The sequence below is a fragment of the Lissotriton helveticus genome, chromosome 9 (assembly GCF_964261635.1).
Source record: "Lissotriton helveticus chromosome 9, aLisHel1.1, whole genome shotgun sequence".
Taxonomy (NCBI): domain Eukaryota; kingdom Metazoa; phylum Chordata; class Amphibia; order Caudata; family Salamandridae; genus Lissotriton; species Lissotriton helveticus.
In genome coordinates, this window is record NC_136070.1 from 544,819,069 (window position 1) to 544,846,113 (window position 27,045).

At 46.4% G+C, this 27,045-nt stretch overlaps 1 protein-coding gene across 1 annotated transcript in view; it reads left to right on the forward strand.

The window, feature by feature from the left end:
- CAPN1 (calpain 1) overlaps positions 1 to 27,045 on the forward strand; it is a 245,531-nt gene that overhangs the window by 112,868 nt on the left and 105,618 nt on the right. The window contains exon 4 of the mRNA XM_078660425.1: positions 13,255 to 13,373. Within this exon, the coding sequence (XP_078516551.1) occupies positions 13,255 to 13,373 (119 nt within the window). The remainder of the gene's footprint in view (positions 1 to 13,254; positions 13,374 to 27,045) is intronic.

Here is a 27,045-nt window from a genome sequence, read left to right on the forward strand (position 1 = left end):
TCAGGCTTACTGCCTTCATTCTTGTCCTCCTTAGTTTGACAGGCTATTCTTTCCACAATGTGTGCAGTTGTACTGCGCATCTCCCTGACCCAACCTGAAGTGTGTTCCATGCCTTCTACAATGTCAACAGCTTCTTTCAATTTAGGATTCTTAGTTAATAACACGGAGATCATTTGTGCAGCATACCAATTGGTAACAAATGAGTGACTCTTTGAATTTCCCAAATTCACAAGTTCAAGCCAAACTCTTCAACGATACCACATTGTTTCCTACCTTTTGCCTTAATCCATTAATACATTGTCCGAAATGCCTTTCAAGCATCATTACTGACATTTCATATACTTCTCAAGGCTCCCCTTCACCATTTCCTATAACAATTTCATCTAAACTTTCATAGATATTAAGCTCCTCAATGTCAAGATTGCATAGCAAAACCCCTTGCTTCCTAGCAGAGGATAATTTGTCCCCACCAATAGCTATTAAATAGGAGTCAAAAAGTTTTTTAAAATTTCTTCTAGGGTCGTAATGGTTCACTTGATGTTGAAAAAACCCAGAGGTTGTGACATGCCAGACGCAGCCATAACCAATGTCTCTGTAAAGAAAACTTAAAACAACAACCTAATAAACCAAAAAGTCCAGCCATCTAATTTGACTCAAAATCCAAATAAATTATTTGGCTTCAATGTGAGCAGAGTATTCCATGTTGTAGTTCAAGGATATATTCACAGTGAAGAGAAATTGCTGCTCCGGGTTAACATTTTAATCGCCTTACAAAGCATGTGCCATTTCCAAAGATATGTAAAAAAAATTGCTTGATTTACGCAAAATCCCAGCTCCAAACTGAGATACGTGACTTTCGACTCTGGTACAGCATTGTGATCTTAGGCTATTGCGCGCGGTCACATGGTACGCTTCGCGCTTGTACTTTCGCTGCAGCAACTGCTCATCTCAGAACATTAAGCATTTTGGAATAAGAAGCAGCTGCTTACAGACTTTTATTAAAGCTACATAGAGATAAGTCCGTCACATCCCACCCAGCTGCATGACAGTAACAATGGAGACTTTGCACTGAGGCACTGGGATCTCACATGCTTTAGGAAGGATTCCTGAGATGTCCACGCAACAGTTAAATGCGTGAGAAGGTACACTTTTAAAAATTTCACATAATGTTCCAGGAGATAAAAGCCATTCTTGAAAATGTCCTCTTCCGTATAAGGCATGCGCAGTTGTCTTTTAACTCTCAGTTCTTTACACTTCGCAGTCTGTCCAGAATACCAGGCCTACGATTGACTCATGGCCAGGGCTCTCCTTTACTAGCATGCTTGGTAGAAAATTAATAGTATATCTTAACGGTGAAAGCTAAATGTCACAACATTTTCAGATACTAAAACAGTTCTCTTTGGTCTTGAGATTCTATGTCGTACAAAATGAGAAATACCCAGAAAAAAGCTTACTTGCAATGTAAATAGTCCACAGAAACGTCTGAAGTTGTAATATGTGAGTTAAACCGTCATAATAAACGCTGTGTTCATGAGGGGTGTTGGTGGACAGCCTGCCATACTCTTCGCTAATGATAAGTTCAATGAATCCGATATTCATGTAGCCTTACCTTAAGTTTGTTATTTCCACCAACAAGATCAGCGGCTTATTCCACCAGCAACTGCTTCACCACATTCCATATGAAATATCACAAGCATGAAGAACATAAAAGAATGAACAGCATAGGTTACAACAGTACTTTATTTTTTTTTGTGTATTTATTTGTTTTTGTGGGTGTTGGAGTTTTAGGGCAGAAGGGTGGGAAGTGTATTATATGTATTTTTTATGCTGTTAATTAGTAAACATTTTTAATATTTAATGTATAATCTTCATTCTAATGCTGTAATCTTAGTATTTAATTCTTTGTATTCATCATGTCAAAATAATATGTATTTAACCTATTTCTTTAAATATACTTTTGTTTATATTTTATCTGTTTAGTGTTTTTTTTAATTTAAGAGTGGGAATAGTATATCCGACCCTTCCAACATCTACCACTTTCCCTGCTGTTGCTTACATTGAAGTGGGGATAGCAAATCTGACCTCTCCAAAGTCCAGCACTTTCCCTGCCGTTGCTCTTGAAGGGATTGTACTAGTCAAATCCTTCTTCTCCAGAGTCCAAGTTCTCCACTTTCACTTAGTTTGGAGTGGGAATAGTGAATTTAAACCTTCAAAGCCCAGTTTTTTTTTAATTTCACGTTTGTTTTGTTCTGTTTTATATTTTTTGTGATTCAATTTTATTTTAATTTTAAGTTTTATTATATATATATTTTAGTAATACTATTTTTTTTTTCAAAAACCTTTATTGCACCTTATTAGTCTTACACAGCTTCTGGCCTACAACCCAGCGGGCCGGCCGCTATAACATTGCTGCAATAGTCTAACCATTGGAAAAATCTGAATGGTTGTTGCTGGCGCAGAGTTAGGTTATTTCGTTTAATAATAAAGGCGCATCAATCACTGGTAGTGTACGGATTTGGATAGGTTTGTTTTTTTGTTTTTTCAACAATAAACAACGTAAAAATCAACAAAGACATCACAGGTAGGTCTTCTTGTGCTGAAGCGAATCTGCATACATCGTGCCGTGCTAAGTGTCTGACAAATTAATCTGCGCTTAGGTCTGCAAGGTCTTATCCAGTGTGTATTACTAAGGATAAGTGTACATGGAAATTCATGCTGTGTACCTGCCCTAGTAGTCCCTCTGTGTCAACCCTCCCGACTTCCACGGACTCCCTCAGTTCTGAACCTTACCTCCACTCAACCCCTCCCTAGAGCCGCTAACCGTCCTCCCCTTCCTCATCAGATGATATTGGTTCGTCTTCTGGTAAGGGTTCACAAATGTCACCCCGGTATGTGTTCCACGGGGTCCAGATCTTGTTCCATTTTCTCGGGCAGGCTCTGCTAGCGTACACCTCCCTTTCCGTGATCATTACCCTGTCCATGTTCTCACACCATTGTGTTCTCGTCGGCACCTCTGTTGCCCCCCATTTCTGTGCTATGTCCCTTTTAGCTATGACCAAGCCCAAAGTGACCCATTGCTGGCCATGTCTGGACAATTCGTTGGGTTCCCATACATTAAGTATGCATTTTCGTGGCTCCGGGATCAGGGAGATCCCCATAGTCTGAGATATTGTGCGCAATACACGTCTCCAGTATTCTTGAATGCGTGGGCAGTCCCATATCGTGTGGAAGAATGTCCCTTCCTCCCCGCACCCCCGGAGACAGAATGGGTGCTGAGCACGGTGTATGAGGTACAGTGTCGTTCTAGTATAATATACTCTATGCAGAATTTTGAGCTGTACAAGCCGGAACTTAGCTGAGATGCCCACTTCTTTGGGCGATGCCACTGCTTCATTCCACTCGTGTTCGTCCATAGCTGCCACGTCTTCCTCCCACTTTTCCTTAAGTTTGCCCATGGGATCTGGCAAATTATTGATCAATTTACGGTATGTGAGCGAGGTTGCTCGCTCTGACATAAAGTCCGTAAGGAGGTGGTCCTCAAGCGGGGAGGCCTCTGGTATCTCCGTCTCTGGGGGGATGGCGTTAAGTAAAGCGTGTCGAATCTGGGTGTATCGGAACGCCTCCCGTGGTCCCAGCTCATATTGTTCTGTCAGCCATGCAAATGGAATCACCGTGCCCCGTTCCCACAAGTCTCCCACCGTGGACAGGCCTATCTCATCCCATTGGGAGAAGCCCTTGCTATTTCGTAGGTTCCCCAGAGCCCGGGAGTCCCACAGGGAAGTAAGTTTGGTTATTCTCCCTTTCCAACCCAATGACTTCAGCGCCACGTGCCATATCGCTGCTATGAGTCTTGTGGGACGCATCAGTTTGCGTACCACTCGTTGGTCGTACAAGGGGGCCAGTAGGGTATTCGCTCCTAGTTGTGTCCTGTCTGCACTGAACGCTGGGTCGGTTTGGGGGGCGTGGATCCACTGATTTATGTTTTTCAGCTGCGCTGCCCAGTAGTACAGTTTCAGGTCTGGCAGTGCAATCCCTCCGTCATACCACCCCTTGTGCAGTTTGGCCTGTGCAATGCGAGCCGGGCAGTTACTCCACAGGAGAACCGCCACCAACGCGGACACCTTCCTGAAGTATCCTGGTTCTACCGGGTACGGCGTATTCTCCAGGATGTATAGGAAACGGGGCAATGACATAATTTTGTACAGTGCAGCCTTACCCAGCATCGTTAGGGGCAGTCCGGCCCAGAACCCAACGTCCTGTTTAAGCCGTTCCATGGGGGGCTTTAGATTTTTCTGTGCAAATTCTACCGGATCCTTGGTGACATGTATGCCCAGGTACTTAAAGGATGAACCGGCTTCGTTCAAGGGGCAATGTGCGCTCAGTGTCGGGATCGGGCCCTTCAGAACATATAGTTCCGACTTGTTCCAATTCAACGTGTATCCCGAGACTTTCCCGTGCTCATCACACAGTGTTAGGAGCGCCGGGATGCTATGTTCCGGGTCTGTGAGGTAAACCAGCATGTCGTCCGCGCAGAGGGAGACGCGGTCCTCCCATCCCTCAGCCCAGGAAATCCCTCTAAGCAGTGGGGTAGACCATATCAGTTGTGCTAATGGTTCTAGGGCGATTGCGAAAAGTAGTGGCGACAGGGGGCAACCCTGTCGAGTGCCTCTACCCAATGGAAATGTGTGCGAGATATGGCCATTCGCTACCACCTGCGCCACCGGCCTCGCGTACAGCAGTCTGATCCATGCTATGAATTTGGGTCCAAACCCTAAGTGTGCCAGGACCTCAAATAGGTAATTCCATTCGACCAGATCGAATGCCATTTTTGCATCGAGGGCCAGTATAACCGCCGGCCCGGGAATCGAATCCGCTCTTGCCAACACTCCGTGTACTCTTCGCAAATTCAGTGCCGTGTTTCTGTGCGGCATGAACCCGGACTGGTCGGGATGTATAAGGTCTGGTAGGTGTGTCATTAATCGGGTAGCCAGGAGTTTGGCTAGTATTTTAACTTCTGCATTAAGCAGGGATATGGGGCGGTAGGAATTGCAATCTTCCTGTGGTTTCCCAGGTTTAGGTATCGCAATGATGGTCGCTACTCTCTGGTCTGGTGGGAGTTCACCCTTCGATAAGCAATCCTTATACATGGCAAGTAGGTGTTTACTGAGCCTCTCCGATGTGGCCTGATACCACTCTATCGGGATGCCATTCGGGCCAATCGCCTTACCGGGTTTTATCGCTCGTATTGCTATTTGGATTTCTTCCGTGGTTCTATCTGCCTCCAGTTCCGCTAATGCCTCCGGCTGCAATGTCGGTGTGTGGATAGGTTCTAGTGCCGCCCTGGCCATTTCTACTGTCACCTCCCTGTCAGATGTGTAAACTCCCTCAAAGTGGTCAGCAAGTATTTCTACGATTCGCTCTGGGCTTGCATGCATTGTACCTCTCCTGTCTTCTACTTGTTGGATACCTCTAGAGCTCCCCCCCTTTTTTGTCTAACCAAGCCAACATCCTGCCCGCTTTATCTCCTATATCATAAATCCTGTTCTTTGTTACTGTCATTTGCCCCCTCACTTGGTGTCGCAAATATTCCGTATATGAGTGTTGTTGGAGGTGCAGTGCATGGGCCGTGTCCGGTGTGGGGTGTGTTTCGTGTCTTACTGTTGCGTCTTGCAGCTCCAGCTCTAGTGCAGCCAACTCGAGCGCTTTTCCCCTTCTATAGCCTGTAAGTGTGGTTATTGCTTGCCCCCTTAACACTGTCTTGTATGCTTCCCACAGGGTCGCTGCCGACTGCACTGACTCTAGATTCTCGTCGAAATAATGCATCGTCGCCTTCTTGAGTGCTTTCCTGACCTTGGGCACCTTGAGGTATGCAGCCTGTATGGGGTAAAGCCGTTTGCGTGTTTTCTCCTGGGTGGAGAGTGTTAAAATAATAGGGGAGTGATCCGATATGCCTCTGGGTTGAATGTCTATGGTGTCTACGTGTTGTATGCATTCTCCCAATGCCAGGAAGTAATCTATCCTCGATAGACTATTGTGAACAGCAGAGTTGTAAGTGTATTGTCTCATGCTAGGGTGGGCATGCCGCCAGATATCCACTAGACCCATAGCGGTCAAGAAACGTTGGAAGCGTGAGGGACCCTCGGTCGAACCTGTGGCTGGGAACCTGTCAAGCGTATTGTCTGCAGTGGCATTGAAATCCCCCCCAAGTACGATATCGCCCTCTGGAAGGGTCAGGAGAAACTCACCCAGTGCCGGAAGCATGACCGAGTGAAGTGCCGGGGGGATATATACCGAGACCACATTAATAAATCTTCATTCCCACTGTCCCTGTAGGGCCGCGAAGCAACCCTGCCCATCAATCTTCGTATTCATTGGTATAAACTGTGAGGATTTCTTAAGTAAAATACCAGTCCCTCGAGAGCCTGATGTGAACTCCGAATGTGCCACCATTTTATAGCCTCTCCTATCAAGCGCCTTGGAAGTCCCACCCTGTAAATGAGTTTCTTGAAGGAGTGCCAGAGCCGGCCCCTGTCTTTTCAATGCAGTAAGTACTAGCCCACGTTTGACCTTATCTCCCAGTCCCCTTACGTTCCATGTTAGTATGCGAAGGGGTGTTCCCTGAGATCTAGGCACCCCCTCTTCCCGACTATGTTGTGAGTAATCTGCCATAGTCCGTTTTGTAGATGCTCATGTATCCAGTGTGTCTTGCGGCCTCGGTGTCCCGCCCCTCCCTACCGAGAAAGCAGCGCGGGTACCAGCCAGCACAACCCGACCCTTCCTGTAGATCTCTAACAAACTCAATTAACTTCCCCTCTCCCCTCCCAAACTGAACCTGATAAAATGTGTATTCTGTTTCAGTTTGCGGTTTGCATTGAACATTTAAACAACCCCCCCACTCCTCCCTCCTCCCTGCCTCCCTGCCAAACGGGCCTAGAACTGCCCGCCACCCCAACTCAGCAGAGTGCTTTACCCAACCCATAAACAGTACTTGCTTGCTGGGGTGAAGTGTCCTCCGGAGTAGACAGGCCCCCTGCCCTCTCCGGTCTCCCCCGGGTCAGTGTCCAAGTCGGGTCTCACCCAAGAAGACTTTTCAGTGTTCCTTCAACCTGGTGTCGGGAGATTATTCATCCACGTCTGCCAGTGTGTTGGTGTTGTCCGGCGTGTGGGAGTGCGTCGATCCAATTCCATCCGATGCCTGAGACCTTGGTTGGCTGTCTCCGCGTTGGCTCTGGTGTGTTCTGTGCGAGCGGCGGGGTAGTCCTACTTGTCGCCAAGTAATACTATTTTATTAAATCATTTTTTTTTAAACTTCAACCATTTTGTTGCATGTTTATTTTTATACCTTAACATATATTGTTTTTTATTCTGTTTTGCAATTGTTTTGAAGGTCATATTTTAATGTATGTTTTATTATCAAATATATTTATATTCTATAGCATATGAACATATTTTTGCAAGTGTAATTTTTTTTTTTTTAAACCTTTATTGGCATCAAAAGGAGAGACAAGTCGAGGCCTACAACCAAGCCGGCCGGCCGCAATGTGCAAAGCAATCAGAGGTCTCAAGGCAAATATTACAGAATCAGTCAGCACAAAGCAGAGGCTGTACAATCGTAAAAGGGGAGAAGAGACGTAGGAACCAAAGGGCCAGGACACAGGAGTAAATAGGGTTTAATTTTATAATATGGGGAAAAGGCGTATGACAGGCTCACTTTCAGTATGGAGACATCCGATATCCCGTAACCAACCTCAGCATCAATAAGGGGGCATGGGGCCGCAATACAGGGGGGACAACACAATGCACTCAAGAAAGGCAGGATATGTGAGACATAATCGGCCCCTGAGCATTATCCTCGTAACATGCCCGCCACCCAAGACACAACCAAGCCAAAACAGAGGGATCGGAAAAACAGTGCATCAAAACCAGCCCGTCATAGTAACCTCTAGGAAACAGGAAGGAAAAGGGGAGGGGACGAAGAAGGGAGGGGGAAGAGGAGGGGAAAGGAAAGGGAAGGGAGGACAAGGTGAAACAATGAAAAAAGGAAGGAAATATAAAAACGAAAGGAAGAAGACACGTCGACACAGGCCCCCCGTGGCGGGAATATAGGAGACAACAGGAGTAGCAGCACAAGTGAGGGTATGGGGAACGAGGAGAAAGGCAGCCTAATCATAGCAGGAGGATTAACGACGCCACACACCCCACCCGAAACACCCCACAGGAGGTCAGGACAGACGCGGCCTCACGAAAAAGAGATACAAAAGGGCCATAGAACCAGAAGACAAACAACAAGTAGAACCCAACCCACCCATCCCACCCTGCACCCCTGTAGAAGGCTAGGGCCTACCCTTTAAACAGCGTGCCTGTCGCCCTAAACCAGAACCCGAAATATAGCAAGAAGAAAGAAAGAAAGAAGAACGAGACAAAAAGGGAACAGAAGCAGAAAGAAGAAGACAGGAGGGAGGAGCATAATAACAATAATCAGAATGGTCGGCCGCCGCCCTCCGCCCAACCAAACAAGCACAGCCAAAAACAGACCAGGACGACACCCCATCACGCGCCACAAAACATACTGAGAAGGGGACCTCCCACCTTTATACGGGTAGAAACAATTGTGCTACTAAGTCGTATACCAGGAATCAAACCGGAGTCGTACATATCACCCCCAACCCTTTCGAGCGACAAATCCCACCCACCACATGTCAATGTGAAACCAAATACTAAATACGAGACCAGCATATAATCGAGTAGAATGGTGACTAGCATAGCTACATGGGGGGTAGATCGATCCGCAAGGGAGCAGAAGTCCAAACAGAAAGTGTAGATGCATCAACAATCGCAGTACGAGTAATGAAAAACAGGAGTTCAGTTTCGCCACTGGAGCGGGCGAGGTGGTCTCTATTATAGACACAGGCAAAGTCATCGGAGCAGGCACAGGAGACAGTCCACCAATAGTTCCAGGCATTAATGTCGAACAGGGCCGCGGCACAGCGTCCAAGTCCCCGGGGCCCGAACCCCGAAAAACAGGGTGCCCCAAAGTCACCGCACACAACACGATCTTCGATCAGTGGTGGAGACACTCAAGTCAATCGAGGGGGGCGAGGCAATGGAGTTGTTGAAACAAGAGGGCGACAAGAAGAAACGGCCGCCCAAAATGGCGGCAGATCGTGCCGGACCCACCGAGACGCCCGGGGCCAGGGATGCGTGCAGGGATCTCAGGGCTTCCAGGATATCTCTGACCGTAGGCTCACGCTCACCAGATCCGATCCCCGCACAATTAGGCAACACGAGCCCGCTGCCACAGGGTGATTCTTGTTCCAGAGGGTCGGCCGCCATTTCGTGAAATCAGCCCAGTCGCCGCCCACCAAGACCCCCGGAAAGAACAGTTCGAAAATGTAGGACTTTACAAGCTCCGGGGGTCCCAGCAAGGGCGGCCTCGATGCCAAAAGGATGTCTGCCCAAGACGGGTCTCTGCCAACACCAGCAACGGCGCCCCAAACAAGCGGAGTCCGGGCACCGAGGACCAGGGCCGCCGGACAAAGCAGCGGCGGGGGAGACCCCTTCACAGAATCAGGTCCTGGGGCTTCTCACCCACATCGGCCGCGCGGCCACCAGGGCAGGCCCGGATCAGGATCGCCGGGACCTTCGCACAACGGCTCCCATCACTGGTTCACGCTCTCGGCCGGGGCCGAGAGCCGACGGATCCCACCGGCTAGGTCCCGGTCTAAGTTTCACGGAGGCCCCGATCTCGCAGAGGACACAACTCCGGAGCCGCTGCACACCGAGACCCCGGGGCCAGATGGTAAGTACAAACAAGTCGTTCTGTTTCCAATTCCCCAAAAATGTGTCGTCCCCGGACAGGATAGAAGACAGGATAGGCAATCAGGCCGGAGGGCTGCAGGAGCCGAGCTAAAGGGCGACCATTACGCTCGCGGGCTAGGCTCCTCCTCCGCAAGTGTAATTTTTTTAAGTACATTTTTTAAAATTAATATAATGTTAAATATTTCTAATTTTATATTTTAATCATGAAAGTTTGATCCACTATATTTTTGCAATTAACATTTGTGTCCTTAACATAGAAAGTATGTAAAGTCCGTATTTGTGGTCTTAATTCTTTTCGCCACTACTTAGTATCGAAATATTTTTGTCACAGTATATTTTGTCATAGAAGCTTGCACTTGACATCCCATAAACATGATGAGTGCATGTATGTGGTTAGTGAGAGTGTGATACCAGTATGGTGGCAAGACTCGGTATCTGTGTGAATATGAACACTGAAACCAGGGGGATCCATTTTGGATGCCCCTAATTTAGCATGGCAAAAGATAGAGGATGAGGATCGCTTCCCAAGACACTGGAATTGTATTGCCTGCATTCCTGTGGCTCGGTCTACCTTTAAAAATTTCATGAGACTTGGTTAGCAAGGAGCCTCTGATTAATACTGCTGAGCCCTGACATTTGGTAGATGTGAGGTGTGGGGGTCAGTTTCTGTTAAAGGTGAGGACGTTTCTAGACCCAGCCTTCCATTTTGCTTGTCCAAGATTACTGCTTCAAGAAGGCTGAAGACAACCACATGCTGAAATCGCACACTTCATTGTGCCCATGTTTTGGGCGCTCCTTGAATCGAGCCAGCCCCATTGGTCCCTGCTGTGAGAAACATCACTTGAAAACAAATGCTGTGTCTGGTACGTAGCCTAGAGGTGACATGGAAGAGAAACAAACCAAACTGGTTACACCTCATGTATTGAATCCACATCCTTTGTCTGTAAAATGTGTATACACGTGGTATTTGTTCAAGTTCCAAGTTTTCATGACCATAGAAGAGGGTGGTCCGCAGAGTACTGGAAGCGATGCTGTGTAACTTGCTCTGGTTCTCTCTGGTTGCTGGTCTCCCAGAAGAGAGGCGACATAAGCTAAAGTCTGCACTTACTGCTGAAGGAGCTGAGGGTTTGGCTACTGCCTAGAAGCCTGCCTACCTGTTGAGAGCGAAAGAGTATGCCTTACCCTGCGGGAGGAAAAACTGTCCAGGAGGATAAATCACATGTGTTGCTGATGTGAAGACCACCCAAATAAAGCAGAGTACATTACAAAGTAAATGCTGGAGTAGCCTGTATCATGAGTTGGTCTCCTTTATTTCCTGGTGCGAACTGCCTCAAAGACTTCGCCACAGAAATTGTTACTGTGTCCGCCAGCAGCTGCTGTGGGCCAGGAGGTGGTGATGCTGTTGCTGACGCCAGAGGGAAAGGAGACACGTCACCGCTAGGTGGAGCCTGGTTAGTTTGGAAATCTGCAGCTGATCAAGACAGGTCCCACTGATAAATTGACCCTGCAACTGCCTTGCTGTGGGGCATGTTGGTGCTTGGCCTAGAAACCGCAACTGCCAAAGGCACCATTCTCTCGCGATGCTAAATTCCTCATTTGAGAGACTGCTGCAAAGACAGGATGCGGACAGCACCTGTAACACCGCATAATCTGCAAGACCATTAAGGAGGTAACGCAGAGCTTCACCTGCGAGCTAAGCAAAAGATTGAGATGCCTTCCAAGGGCTTGAGCACCAGCACTTGCGACTTTCTGCCTCAACTAAACCTGTCTTAAGAACTATTGAACTGAGTGCCTTTTGGTGCCTGTTGGGGTAACAGTGACATAATCTGCACATTGGCCTAACTCATGGCTCTGCCATACAATTGTGGGGGCTATAGCTACTATTATGGGCAAAAAGACTAGCACTGGGTTGGCAATTAAGTGTCGGAGTATTTACTCTGGCTCTGATCTCTTGAACCCCACACTACCTCCCTGAGACGCATGTGACTGCTCGCCCTTGCTGTGATGAGACTTCAGTGCTGAAAGGGCTCATTCTTGGCACAGTTTGAAAATATAGGGTAAACCGGACACCAGGACACAAGTGACAAACGACCTCACCCAACATGGCTGGGTCCAGTAGCCTCTGTCTTCCTTGTGGCCCTCCAAAAGGGGGCCTGATCCTCTTCCTCCAACTTTACTGGTTATAGCTGTAGACCATCTAGTTACATTGAAGGGTTGCTATGTCTGTGTATGGACCTCCTAATGAAATGGCAACCTGAATTAAAGATGTGATGTATTGCAGTGACTCTGAAGATGTTTATTCCTAGGCACTGCCTGCTACAGACATCTCGGGTACGAAAAGATATTGATCAGCGGTGAGACCCACCGCTTGTGCTATGCCATCTAACTAGTTTTTTCTTTGGTGCATGAACTAATTCTCAGGTTACAGATTGTGCATTTAAACAGTTACGGATACCCAGCTTAAGTTGTCCTGGTGGAGATCTTGATGCCTGGAAGAAAAGAGGCTCTTGGTTTAACCGCATGCGCGCTAGCGGTTTTCCCGCTGCGCGCTGCGTTTTTCAAATTACCGCGTTTCATGACGAGCTCAGCTCGTCATCAGCGCACGGCACGTTACGCTCATGACGAGCTGAGCTCGTCATCAGCCCCAAAGGGGTTAATCATTTGTATTTGAGCTAGCTGCTGCCTGCATTTTTGCTTTTGTCACTTTGGCTTGCGAAAAAAGCGTCTATGCATTATGTTGAAATGTGGCAGCTGAATTTTTTTTGTCTTGAAATGTAAATACGTTTTTGGGGATATGCAAGTAGACTGTCCCTGTCCCAAACGCACACCAGCACGTCCTCCCTCCTCCCTCCTCCTTCTCGTTCTTCCTCCTATTCTGCCTCCTCCTCCTTACTCCTCCTCTTCCTCCTCTTCTTCTTCCTCTCTTTCCAGAAAGCTACAAAGTTGAATTTTATTTGTAGGTTTCACTTTTTGAAAACAGAACCTGTGACGTAGCAGAGTTTTGATAAGTGAACCACGATCTACGTCTTGCCTGTAGACGTGCAACTAAAGTGTCTTTATGAGCCCTCTATCTTTCTCTGTCCTAGCCAGCACACAGAGCTATTGGATGGTCTGTACCTGTAGGGTCCCCTGCTCTTAAGGCGATGACCTGCAGAACTTCGCACCGGTGGGGTTTGCTCTAGCATGCCTAAATGTAAGGTGGGGTCTAGCAGGAATCTTTCAGTTAATTTATGTGCAGTAGTATATGCCAGCGGCATCCAGATAGACAATCCAAAAGTTGGCAGCCATAAAAACCAAAACTCTTAACACCGAAGAAGTGTAGACTGTCTGTCGATTGATCATTGTTCCAGAAGTGACACGATTGGCATTTCAAGATAAACTGGTACCCGAATTACAGCGCCCTTTTGTCTCATCACATACCATGTTTGTTTCTAGGTGACTGCTGGCTCTTAGCTGCTATTGCCTCCCTTACCCTGAACGAGCCCATCCTCCAACGGGTAGTGCCTCATGGGCAGAGCTTCCAGGATGGCTACGCTGGTGTCTTCCACTTTCAGGTAAGCCTCTTCCTACATTTCATGTGTGCCTTTGCCTTGGTGGTGAGTGCAATCCTCCATCCTCTATCTTCCACTGCTTGCTTTGCTGACCGCAGATTACATCTGAAAGGGTTGTTTCAATGATGTTTAATGATCACTTGGGTCTCTCTGGCTTCCCTTGACATCAGGGTTCAATCAAAAATTAGCTAGCATTCGCGCCAAGAATTTTCAATTCTATTAAGGACACGGAGGCGAGGATTATGCTTCTCTTTCTTATATTTGCTACTCACAGCAGCCAATGAAAAACGTTTTGTATGCAAATAAAACTACATTTCCCATGATGCTTGTACATACATCACATCCTGTATAGCCCCATAAGAGCTGCTGTACCCTGTGTCTCCTCCTCTTTCTTTGCTCGAACATATACAGTCCACACATTAATAAATCCAGTCCATTTCACGGAATATGAGTCTCAATAAACATCCTTCAACATGGAGAACCATCGCCAAACTGGAAAGATTACGTCTTCTAAGCCAGAAGAACACCTGCTCCTTCTTCTTTACTCGAAGCTGAAAGGAATGAGACAGGAAAAACCCGTAACTTCTGCTGACACAGAATATCAAGTACATGCGGGTGGGTAATTATTACCAATACTGTAATAAACCGGGTGGGATAATCCTCGCCTCCGTATCCTTAATAGAATTGAAAATTCTTGGCGCGAATGCTAGCTAATTTTTGATTCTATTACAGGACCGGAGGCTTCGGATTATGCTAGTTTAACGCTTACTAACACAACTACAGTCTTAAATCTCCCACCGGTACATAATACACTGTTTAAATAGAGTCTGAGAAACTCCATCAGAAGAATTAAAACTTGCACAACAATGGGAATTATCAAAACAAGAATGATAAGTATTGTACTTGAGCAAACTGTGTCTCACAATTGGTTCTAACACCTATTCCGGCCAAAGGCCCTCAACCATCGGCTGCAATAGCCTCGTACTCACATATAAAATGTCAATAATCATCAACAATCATATTAACATATACGCGAAAACCTCCGATAGTAAATCCGAGAATCATCGTTGTAAGCCATGAGGCATGTGAAGAAACACCCATAAAGTGCATTATCTCCAATTCGTGTGACAAGGCCCTGACCACATGCAGTTCAGACCTCGCTGACAGAGCAACTTCCAATAGTATATACTATACCTGTAAAACGCGGGCTTGCCTCGCCATAGGAACACCCGAAGGTGGAATGCTTCGTAACACAGCCTGACAATATTTAATGTCCAATTGACATACTATTATATGTCTGGTAATAAAAAGGAAAAGACGAGAATTAGTCCGGTTTGGAATATTTACTGCACCAAAAAGAATTCGAAAGAAAAACCCGACGCAAGTTCAGCAACCTGCCCTGAACCGAGAATGAGCCGCAGAAAAACGGCCAAAATGGACGCTATAAGGTGAACGTTACTGAAGTCCCCGTACATTATTTGGTAAATAATTCACAAGAAGAGAAATCAGTCCTCACAAAGTCCTCACAAAGCCGCCAAATGGCGTACATATCAACAAAGCGACCCTCTATCGCCGAAACGTAGGTCGGGAATGGAAGGACCCAGAAATACGAAATGAACGCGTTAGAAAACCAGGAAAGTATTGTAGATACCAGAAACTTGATCGTAAATAAAGCAAAGTCGGAATACATACACCTAGGGAAAACTGTACTTACCACATTGCCATGTGTCAAACCCAGACCCGGGCTTACTAAACGGCAACGATGAAACGGCGGCCCGTAGCTCCCTGGTGAACCATAAAGGCATCTGCCTTGATCTACATGAGTGCTACTACATGAGAAAAGGGAAAAATTGTACGGTAAGGCGGTAAACCGAGCCGGCCTCCGCCGACCCAAGGGGCATTGGAATTTCAAAATGGAGTCCGCCCTGCACGAAAGTTGCGACCCAGTCGCCGGAAATACAAGGAAACCGGATGGAACAATCCTTTACTGTCATGTAGGCTAAGGAGGTATACTGCAACAACCTAAATATGAAAGTTTCGGCAGAATGGCCTGAGTCCTGGAACTAGTCCACTAAGAAGATAACCTATATGCCCATATCCGCTGATCGTTCTCGCAGTCGAGATATTGTGCATGCTGAACAGTAAGCCTCCAGAGGCGTGCCACGATAAAAAACCCCGAATAACTGAAGGATCGGAAAAAACTGTTTGAATGACGGTGCCCAACACACCGCTACCGTGGCACTCACATGAAGTGAAACTCTTGCACTGATACCATCGGAAAGTCATCCTCGCATTGTAGATTGGGTCGTACAACCACTGAGTCACGTAGGATTGAGATAAACCTGGAAACCTAAACTAAGAGCCACAAATGTATGAAGGTTATAACCGGGCTATTCCAGCACATCAATCCGATGTCTGGAATGTGAGGCCAAGGCCTGTTAAGATAGACCTATCCATACATATATGTATCCAATTAACTTGAAAGGTAAAATAACTCGGTACTCAGAGGGTACTAGAGAGCTGAGAGCTTGGGATAACCTATACCTCGCATCAACCATTAGAACCGCCACCGAAACAACTGCCATTGTAGGGAAGGAGGAGAGCACCAGAAGCTGTGGAAAAACGATGGAAAAAGAACCGACCAACTAGTAGGAATGTGACCACAAGCAAAAAACGTCTACCCTGTATACACTCAACGATAATAAATCTGTCCCATAGGGGCCTGTCGCAAAAGGTCTACCTGGATCTGGCGTCCTGGTGTCCAATCTTATGAAAGGCTTTGCGCCTCTCGGACGATCTGGCGCAAATGGCGTCATACCGACGCCTATCGCCGATCGTGGCTGACTATGACATTGATTTGCAGCCTGTCAAATCTGGGAATCCCTTTCTGAGACGACTAGAAAAAAGAAGCCTGGCGACGCCGTCAGGCAATTCCTCAGCTATACCCAAAAAGGGGGGTCGCAACGCCCTAGGCTAAATCCCGTCACACGCGCGCGGCTGCCTTGCGTGTCGGCGAAAAGGAAATACAAAATAAAAATACGAAAAAAATAATAAATAAAAATAATAATAAAGATAGATAGATACATAGACAAAAACAAAATCATGCTCAAGGATTTGTGGTAGCAGAGCGAAAATGGGCGTCAATCAAGCCCTGTCACCCTGAGTTAGGTAACGTCATACTCGAGGCCCTGTTGACCACACAAGAACGGGAAGAACCTGGGTGTCACCATAATTAGGTCAGGAGGCTCTTGCGCTCCTATCGGTTAGTTGTCATCCTCCAATATATATATATAAGCCTTTGGCCGGGAAGCGCGAGACCGCGCAGTGATCAGCAAAACCCTATGGAAGTAACCGGAGTAATGTTAATTCAGAAAACCTCAATCGCCGAAATCCATGATTTGAACACCTACATTTTTTAGTAATAATGTATACCCTTAACCACTGTCTCACAGTGACTCTCTTTTAATGCTGCCAACAACAGCACGACATCTCCGCCCCCGTGGGAGCGACCTTATTCTGGGCCAGAGTGGCATAATCAAATAGCGTTATCACGCACACACAAGCCAGTGCAGCATTAATATTGAGAATAAATAAATAAATAAAATTACGAAGCCTAAATTTTATGAATTCAAATTTAAATATAAAGTGGAATTAAACTACAAATTTGTAACGTCTAGAAACACGATCAGGGTAACCAGGGTTTCGAACCCTGAGCATTCAGGATAGGAGTCCAAGACCTTGCCCCTAGGCCACATTGACTCAATGACGCTATTAAGCGCATAAACATGAGGGGAGCCTGTGGCCTATAAACCTGCATAATCAAATAGCGTTATCACGCACACACAAGCCAGTGCAGCATTAATATTGAGAATAAATAAATAAAAATTCCGAAGCCTAAATTTTACGAATTCAAATTTAAATATAAAGTGTAATTAAACTACAAATTTGTAACTTCTAAAAACACAACCAGGGTAACCAGGGTTCGAACCCTGAGCCTTCAGGATAGGAGTCCAAGACCTTGCCCCTAGGCCACATTGACTCAATGATGTTATTAAGCGCATAAACATGAGGGGAGCCTGTGGCCTATAAACCTGTAAATCTAAGCTGCCGAGGACAGCGCGGTACTTTGAGACCGGCAAGAAGTGAAAGTAAGCCTGGTCAGGTCACTCGCGTTAAAGTGTTTCACCGCTCCCGGCGGGGAGCGCACTGCTTTGCTAAACTGCTCCTAGCAGGGGCCTTTTGAGCGATTAATCATTACCATGACCTTTGGTGTAAGAGAGGATCAGTTGTGTTAATGTATTCACTGCTCCCAGCGGGAGCGCGAACCTGAAAAAGAAGATTACTCGGTAAACAGCGCGATGAACGCGCAGCCTTAAATAAGAATGGAGGGGGTCAGGGGGGAGGGGGAAGTCACAACCCACGGTGCGATATGCGCATACAAGTGCCAAACAGCAAATTAAAAACGTAGCACGATCTACGTGCAACCATAAGCACAACAATGACAATCTCAATAATTAACAATCAACGTGCAATAGTAGACAAATGCATCATCATCATATTATAGATCTTGAGCACTTAACTTCCTGCGTGAGCAGCAAAGAAGGAGGAGACACAGGGTACAGCAGCTCTTATGGGGCTATACAGGATGTGATGTATGTACAAGCATCATGGGAAATGTAGTTTTATTTGCATACAAAACGTTTTTCATTGGCTGCTGTGAGTAGCAAATATAAGAAAGAGAAGCATAATCCGAAGCCTCCGGTCCTGTAATAGAATTATGTTGCCAAACTTCTCTTACTAAGGGACCACAGACCTCTAGCAGGGTTTTCAAGTGAGAGAAGGTTATCCATGAAGCAGTATTAACAAAATATGAATTTCAGGAACTTAAAGATGTCCTGGTTCTTGTTTGCTTAGAACTTTTATTAATACTAGTCTTCAGGATAGTGATACCTTTTTACGAACACTTTGGCTCACAGATATTCCCGTTATGAGTTTCTTATATTTTACAAGTGATACCTTTTTACGAACACTTTGGCTCACAGATATTCCCGTTATGAGTTTATTATATTTTACATTTTTGTTGTTTTGAGGGAATTATTTGTACTTGATTGACCATCAATACTTTGTCTATGGATTTCGACTGTATCACTATGTATTGTATTTAACTACTTCTTATACTTTTTAAAATAATAAACTTATTGAACACAAAAAAAAAATACTAGTCTGCAGGATAAATCGTTTATTATAATTGGTGGATGCATGCACTAATTCTTCGTAAAATTAGTTAATGCATATTTTCTAGAGGCAATTAATTAAATGTGCATGCTAAGGAGTAGGTATGCAGCTGTTCTTCGACTCTCGAGATATCAGGGCTGGGATGAGGGCTTATAGCAACCCTGAAATCATGATTCCACCCCCAAAATGCTTCAGGACATAAGTGCAAATTATTCATTTTGGAAATCGTTTTCATTTATATTGATTAAAAATGTAAAGTTATGAAAGGTTTAGAAAATAGTCTTGTGAATTATCCCAATACATCTAATACATTTAATATGCGTGTGTCCCCCATAGTTCATTTGCACTTGGTGAATTATTCCAATACTTCATGGTTTAGGATGGTAGTCGAGAACATTATTTCTCTACACTAGCAAATCGTGTGTGTATATAAATGGGTCCGAAGGTTCCATAAGCAGCATCTGACAGGACCAGCACGATAATAGGAGCCTGCCCTACAGCCCTAATTAAAACATTACTACTCTGCTGTGGATACTGTATTATTATATGTACTGAAAAGGTGAAGATTTTTTTGTTAGAGGTTAGATTTTTCCTACAAAGTTATCATGAATTTACCGTGTCTACCCACAAGATGGCCACGAGATGTCCTCCTTTCCAAAAAGTTGGGAATTGAGAGGCAACAATATGTTAGTTGTGTATTCACGACCCTTTGTCAGCCAGGTAAAATAAATTAAAATATCAGATCGCATTTTCTCCAAATTTCGCGGGGTGGTTTTGTAAAAAGCTAAGCCATTTTTTAAATTTTTTTTTTACAAAACTGCCGCTTTCGCGAGATTTTTTGTAAATCGCGTGATCCTAGAGGGTCTGTTTAGCACACTGATTTGGAAGCCTGAGGTCTTTTACTTTTCGTCTTTGAGGCCATCTATTTTCCATACTGTAGCAGCGGTCTAGTGTTCCGTCCCAGGCACAGAAAGCGCTGGGACGGGAAGCGGAAGGCGGCCATATTGTTTCATTGGCGCCGACCGCAGCAGTGAAGTTGGTTGCTCCCGGCGCTCCGGGAATAAAGATATATATTACAAGTCTACATCTTGTGTGCGCGGTGCATTTCTAAACGTTATAATGGCGACGAGGGTTGAGGTGTGATACCCGCAAGCACGCACTCGACGAAGCGGCGATACGCATCTGGCGTGTGCAAACGCCGAGACTACCGGAGCGCGGCAGAGGAGCCGTCGGACAGCCGATCAAGAAGGCGCGCAAACGTGTCGGCGCCCCAGAGAGACTTCAAAGGCAAGAAGCCAATAACCCTGAGCAGCGAGGGAGTCACGGCAACTCCTACTAGGGCGCGCTGCACTTCACATAACTGTGCTCACACAGGGTGCACAGGGTCAAGGCAGGAATCGACCCATCCTAGTTGCAGGCAGTTAGCCCAGCAACCTGGCGGAACAGCGGACTTTGACTGGTGCACCGGGCTCTTCATCCCAAGATAAGGTGGACAGCCAACAGGAGAAATCGAACCCCACTAGGAGACTCCAGGGGGAGGAGAGCGACGGAGAGCGCAGTGAAGAGGACACAGCAAGGAGGCACGCGCCGGGGAGCCCACCCAGTCGTGCGGTCAATACTGCGACAGTCAGAAGGAACGCACCCGTGATGGCGACCCAAACCACATCCCTCTCTCAACTAGTGCCGTTTCTGGCCAAGGGTGGCGAACCGGAGATGAAATGGGAAGACTGGAAAAGGTACTTCCTCAATTATCTAGAGGCACTGTAGGAAGAAGGTGATACCCCATTCTCGAGCAAGAGGAAAAAGAAGATCCTATTACATAATTTGGGTCCGGAGGGGATCAGGGTGTATGACACCATAGTCAAAGGTGAGAGGGTCGCCACAGACACTGACGTCTTTAGTCACGCCATCGCTGACCTAGATGCACACTACAGACCGGTGGTGTGCGTCGCGATCGACAGATACAACTTCTTTCAGAGGAAGCAGAAGAGTAATGAGACGGTGGATGAGTACGTCATGGCCTTGCGAAAATTGGCCCTCACATGTAAGTTTGGCACGCTCCACGATGAACTAATCAGGGACCAAATTATCATGCACACATCCAGCTCTCACATACAGGAGAAGTTGTGGGTAAATGGAGATGCTCCACTCAAAGAAATTTGGGCGATGGTCAAGAAAGCAGAATTGTCACGACGGTGTGCTCAAGCGGCAAAGAAGGAAGCTGGAGAGTCGCAAACCGTATGCAAGATAATGTTACCTACAAGAAGTGAACGATCGAAGCAGAACGACACGCAAAGGAATCAGGGAGGCGGAAAATCCAACAGCATCACCAAATACCAGACGGACAACAAGTCTAACAAAGGAGGTAGACCCCACTGCTACAGGTGTGGCAGCAATGCTCATCTAGGTAATGACAAGGCGTGCCCCGCGTTCCGAGCCAAATGCTCTTACTGCAGCATTTTCGGGCACTTTGAAAAGGTATGCCGCAGGAAACCGAAAAATGCGACAGTACGTTATGTGGACCAGGGACGACAAGACGACGCAAGCGACCAGGAAGACGCGGTGGAGGAGGAAGAATTCCTCTACATTGATGTCCAGGTGTTGGAAATGGAAGGGTCAGACACAGATAAACCCAGACTGGACATGCACATCGGGGGAATACCACTCCTGGCAAGAAAGAAGATGTTCGGTCATTCCTGGGAATGGCCGAGTATTACAGAAAATTCATTCCACACTTCGCCACGAAAACTCACTTCATTCGTCAACTACTTAAGGAAAAGAATAAATTCCAGTGGGGAAAAGAAGAGCAAATGGAATTTGATGCACTCAAACAGGAGATGAGCGTCGCTATTCCCCTCAAGGGGTTCGACCCAAGTGCAGAGTCCATCCTCACAACGGATGCCAGTGACCGCGGCCTAGGGGCAGTCCTAATGCAGAAGTCGGAAACCGGAGAGATGTCGACAGTCAGCTTCGCCTCTCGTTCGCTAGCTTCCAACGAAGAGAAGTTCAGCGTTGTGGAGAAAGAAATGCTGGCCGTGGTCTGGGCGATGGAGAAATTCAGGCAGTACTTGTGGGGAGCAAAATTCCTGGTGAGAACAGACCACAAACCATTGGTCCGAGTGCTGACTTCCAGCGGTCATGATCACGCAACGCCCAGAATTGCCAAGATGACTCTCAGACTGTTGGACTTCGTCTATGAAGTAGAACACATTCCGGGACCGCAGAACAAAGTTGCGGACTTCCTGAGTAGAGCAGCGGTCATGGATGGAGCACAGAGCAGAGAAAGACAGAACTGGGAAGGATATGTGGTGGCCACTATTCAAGACACAGAAGAAGTAATAAGTGCCCAGGAATGGGATAAAGCTTACAAGGAGGACACTGATTTGGAAGCCGTGAAAGGGTATGTAGTCCATGGGTGGCCGGAAAAGAGACACCTGAAAGAAGAACTGAAAAAGTATTGGGAGGTCCGGGACGAGTTATCACTGGCGGAGAATCCGGTATTCTTACTCAGAGGTGATAAAGTAGTTCCACCACAGGGCATTCTAGATCATCTGATGTCTCTACTACATGAGGGGCACCAGGGAATAACGAAGACGAAAGCCCTTGCCAGACAAGCGTACTGGTGGCCGGCCATCGACGTACAAGTGGAACGCCATGTACGACAGTGCGAGTCATGTGCAAAAGCGGACAAATCACAGAGCATGCTGAGGCCGCCTTTGGGGAAATTCCCAGTACCGGATGGACCATGGGAAATGATATCAGTGGACATTATGGGTCCGGTCCTCAACAAAGCAGGAACTCAGAAATACGCGGTGGTGGTCATCGACAAATATTCCAAGTGGCCGGAGATGGAGATTATGGAGCACGCAGACACGGAGGCGGTAGTACGTTTCTTACGTGCCACGTTTGTCAGGGAAGGAATCCCAAAAACAATTACGTGTGACAATGGACCCCAATTCACTTCGGCGAAGTGGATTGCCTTCACCGACAGAAATGGCATCGAAGTGAAACATACGCCCATTTATCACCCCGCGGGCAACGGTCAGGTGGAGCGTTTCAATCGAGTGATTATGGGAACCATCCAAGCGGCCATAGATGATGGCCTGGACTGGGAAAAAGAATTGGAGAAGATGATCTGGGCTTATCGCATCACCCCGGGGAGCACGGGATACAGCCCATTCAAGGTTTTGAGAGGAAGGGAGGCCTTCACGAAAGACAACACGGCATGGAGGAAATTGGTGGTGCAGAGCAAGTGGTCACCGGCTGTGGTAAGAAGAAATCTGGAGAGAGCACAAGAGGTATACACAGCCCACTACAACAAGAGACGGAACACTCAGGAAGCAGTGTTGGAGAAGGGAGATTGGGTTCGGGTAAAACTGGCCATCTTGAAGAGAAAGGGGGAAAGTAAGTTTTCTCCACCCTTGAAAGTGGTAGAGCCCTACGCCCGATCAGCCTTGCTGAGTGACGGAAAAATATGGTCTCTGGACAGAATGGCGAAATGCAGCAAGATACTGAAGTGGGAAGAAGAGACCCTGGAAGGAGCAGAGCATGTAGACGAAGAAGGCGAAGGTGAACGTAGTGGTAGGTGCGGAGAGAATGTTGAAGAAAGAGTGCAGCAAGTGGCAGATGGAGAAGGAGAAGAGGGAGAGAAAAGGAGAGAGAGAAACGGATGCAAGGAAGAAAGTGAAAGGGAAGTGATGGACAGAGAAAGAGGCGGATTTGAAGAAAGGACAGAGAACAAGGAATCGGAAGGAGAGAAAAGTGGTGAGAGTGTGAAGACCCGAGTAGGACGTAGAGTTAAGGTACCAGAGAAGTTCAAGGACTATGACATGAACTGGAAGTAAGAACTTTGTTATAATGTTTGGTAAATGCATAAAGGGGGGGGGGATATGTAGCAGCGGTCTAGTGTTCCGTCCCAGGCACAGGAAGCGCTGGGACGGGAAGCGGAAGGCGGCCATATTGTTTCATTGGCGCCGACCGCAGCAGTGAAGTTGGTTGCTCCCGGCGCTCCGGGAATAAAGATATATATTACAAGTCTACATCTTGTGTGCGTGGTGCATTTCTAAACGTTATACATACTAAAGCTGATTTTTTAATATTGTAAAACAGGATTTGGTCCACACTGGCACACACTGCATCATCACTGTTGCAATTATATATATGTATTGCCATAGACCACGAAGCGGGTTGGTAGTTTGGCAGGTTGCATCTCTGCATAACTCGGCGCAGTCAACTGAGTCAAAAATTGAGAGGCTGCGCCGGAGGCACTTCTTCTGTGGTCTACGATTTATATAGGGGGCACCAAAAAGAAAGGGCATTCCCTCAAATTCTAATTTGTAAGAAGCGACCTCAAGTGTGGCTTTTGACTGATTGTTTCGTAATGGGCCCTTCTACTTTGACTTTCTTTCTGAAAAGCTTTATGATTGGTTGCTAATAACGAACTGTTAGGTTTGCGGCATGAAATCTCATCTAGATTTACATGTGTTGCACAAACCCGCCATCTAGTGGTTGGGTCCGAAAGTGTCATTAATGCTTTCTAAAGTTTGTTAGTTTGTGGCTTGACATGACCTCGACCGTAATCCCACAAAGCCCATGTGCGTGCCCACCATTTTAGATTCCATTTTCCACTGTTGAATACAAAGATTCACCGGAGAGCTCCCGACGCTTTTTTGACAGAGGTTGATGAAGAATCCTCGAAGAGTGAAGGAAAACAGTTGACAGAAGAGATGGACGCTGGAGAGAAGCGTTTTCTGTGGTTTGTCGGTAGAGATCGACATCCGGAGAACGTGCCTTGGTCTAAGTGGCATCTCTTGGGGTTCTCTACGCCACTTTAGAGCTTGAGCATGCTCTTCAAATTTTGTCTGAATTGTTATTGAAAATTTGCCCATTTGCGACAAAAATCAAGTCAGTATGTTCTCCTTACCTCAAGACCATAAGTTGGAGGAGGGTTTTCCGTATTCCTATATTAAACAGAAAACCCTAGTCCACAGGGACAAGATCCTTCAGGCGCATTGGGCGAGCACAGACATTGGAGGCATGTCGGAGATGAAGATGCAAAGGAAGGGTTCTCCAGCCGATGGAGGAGATAGTTTTCTCTTAGGCAGAGGTGCAGGAGGCACACCAAAATTTAGAGGATGAGGTGTACAAAGTCGAAAAAATCCACCGTAAAGACCCTAAGCCCATAGTGGCACACGCCTGACAACCCGATTTGTTGAAAGAAAAGACAGTAATACGCCCTAGCTGCTGAAGCACATTTCTTAGAGCGATACCCAAGTCACTCAAAGTGAAGCCATCAACGCCGAAGAGACTAGCAGTCCAAGGAGCACTAAGCATTTCCAACCTACTGGGAAAGAAAAACTCACTGGTAAGGATACACCGAAAGATGTCTCCTTGACTTCCGAGGGCAATCGAGTGCGGAGAGGGTAGGAGGAACGGTCTCCCTCGAAAGAGAAGGCTCTTGGAGAGCCTAAGACTTCTGACTTCAGTGACCTCAAGCGAAAGAAAAGGGCACTGGAAGTTGAACTAGAGAACCTCATGATAAAGAATTGAGCCTTTGAGGAGGCCATGACTCCCTTGAAAGAAGGTAGGTCGATAGGGCTTAAGAGAAGTATACAAGATACATTATCTGAGAAAATACGCAAGGAAAGTCAGGCTACAGATGAGAGGAAAGGGGAGGAAGGTATCTTCAGTAGAGATCCCAAAGAATTGGGAGTAGGGGAGCCACAGATGAAAATGCTGTGGGAAGACATGGAGACATGAAGAGGCTTATTCTTCAAGCCTTGGCCCTGATGACATTCCCAAACACCAACTAGTGGAAAACAAAAGTAGACAGACGCCTTTGGGTGGATGCGGAGATAGACAAGGAGGAGAACTGTTTTCTCCTAAAGACACTTACCTTTGCATACAAGAGGAACCAATATCTCCGCATGCTTCCAAGCATTGTGCAATAAAGCACATTGACGTTTTCTCTAAACAAGTAACATCCAAGGCAATAACACCACAAATAGAGAAGAATCACAGGGCATCAACAAAGGACCCCACATATATTCAAGGCCATGTGGAACCAGACTCCTTGATTGTTTCCCCAGCAAGAAAGAGATCAATGTCTCTATTATGATACAATAATTAGCCTTAGGAGATTCGAACCGTCTACCTCAGGAAGGCACTATTACGGCCATCTCCAGTGGCCGAGACACAGGATATGCGCCATTGTGGCTGGCAAAGAGAGCAATAACCCTGGCATCTGTGGGTCCCCCTTCAGTCAAAGAAAGTAAGACAATGAAGGCTGTAGGATGGAAAATGTAGAGAGGTACAGCCAAACATGCGGCAACCGCCAATTCAAATGCACTACTAAATAGGCATGCTTATCAATGCTCGGCGGATATGGAAGATCCCTTGTCACATCTCCTGGGGAAATATGACAAGAGGGCAAAGAGCATTATTGAGGGAGGAAAGAACATTGCTAGTTTGTGCCCTACTTCAGCCTTTGATGCTGCTGACACAGCAAGCAGACATCTATTTATGAGGTCTATCATGAGGAGGCATGTGTGGCTACACATTTCCAGGCTGAAACCTGAGATACAATCTACCATCATTGCCTAACCCCTCACAGGAAATCTGATCTTTGGCCTAGATGTTGACCAAGTGCTGGAAGACATTAAGAAAGCAAATGAGACTGCAAAGGCAATGGGCTCCCTCCAGTCTTTAGACCTTCATTTAAAAAAGGCAGTCTCCAAGAAAGAAGAGGTCTGGGGAGACAAATGTTTGGCTCATAGAGCCAGAAACTGCCAGGAGCCAGCCAATGTCAGGGCTTCGGGCTGTGGCTACAACAGCAACCCAAAGGCTCTTTTCAAGGCAGTGGAGAACCAAGGGGTGAAAACTGAAAAGAATCTGCCTCAGTGGTTCTAAATGACTCGATCTTCACTTCCCTAAGCACAGCTCTCCTGTAAGGGAAGGATAATGAACTTCCTGAAAAAATGGGAAACATTGCCACAGACAAGTGCGTTATAAATACCATTTACTACGGCTACTGTATAGACTTTCTACAAAAATCACCTATGCATAAGCATTGCAGAAAGGACCAATTGCAGATCTTATGCAAAGAGGACCAGGAGTTTTGCTGATAAAGAACGCTATAGAAAAAGTACCGCAGGAGGAAAGGAACAAAGATGTATACTCCATTTACTTTCTTGTACCAAAACAAGATCTGACTTTGTGACTTTCACTTAGACCTACGCTTTGTGAACAGGTATATAAAGACACAAACATTTCCAATGACAACACTACAGGACGTAATTCCTTTGCTAGATGAAGAGACATACCTAGCAACGGTGGATCTCATAGATGCCTACTTCCATATACCCATTCACATGGCACACAAGAAGTACCTGTGATTCGTATTGGAAGAAGAACACTGGCAATTCAAGGGCCCATGGTTTTG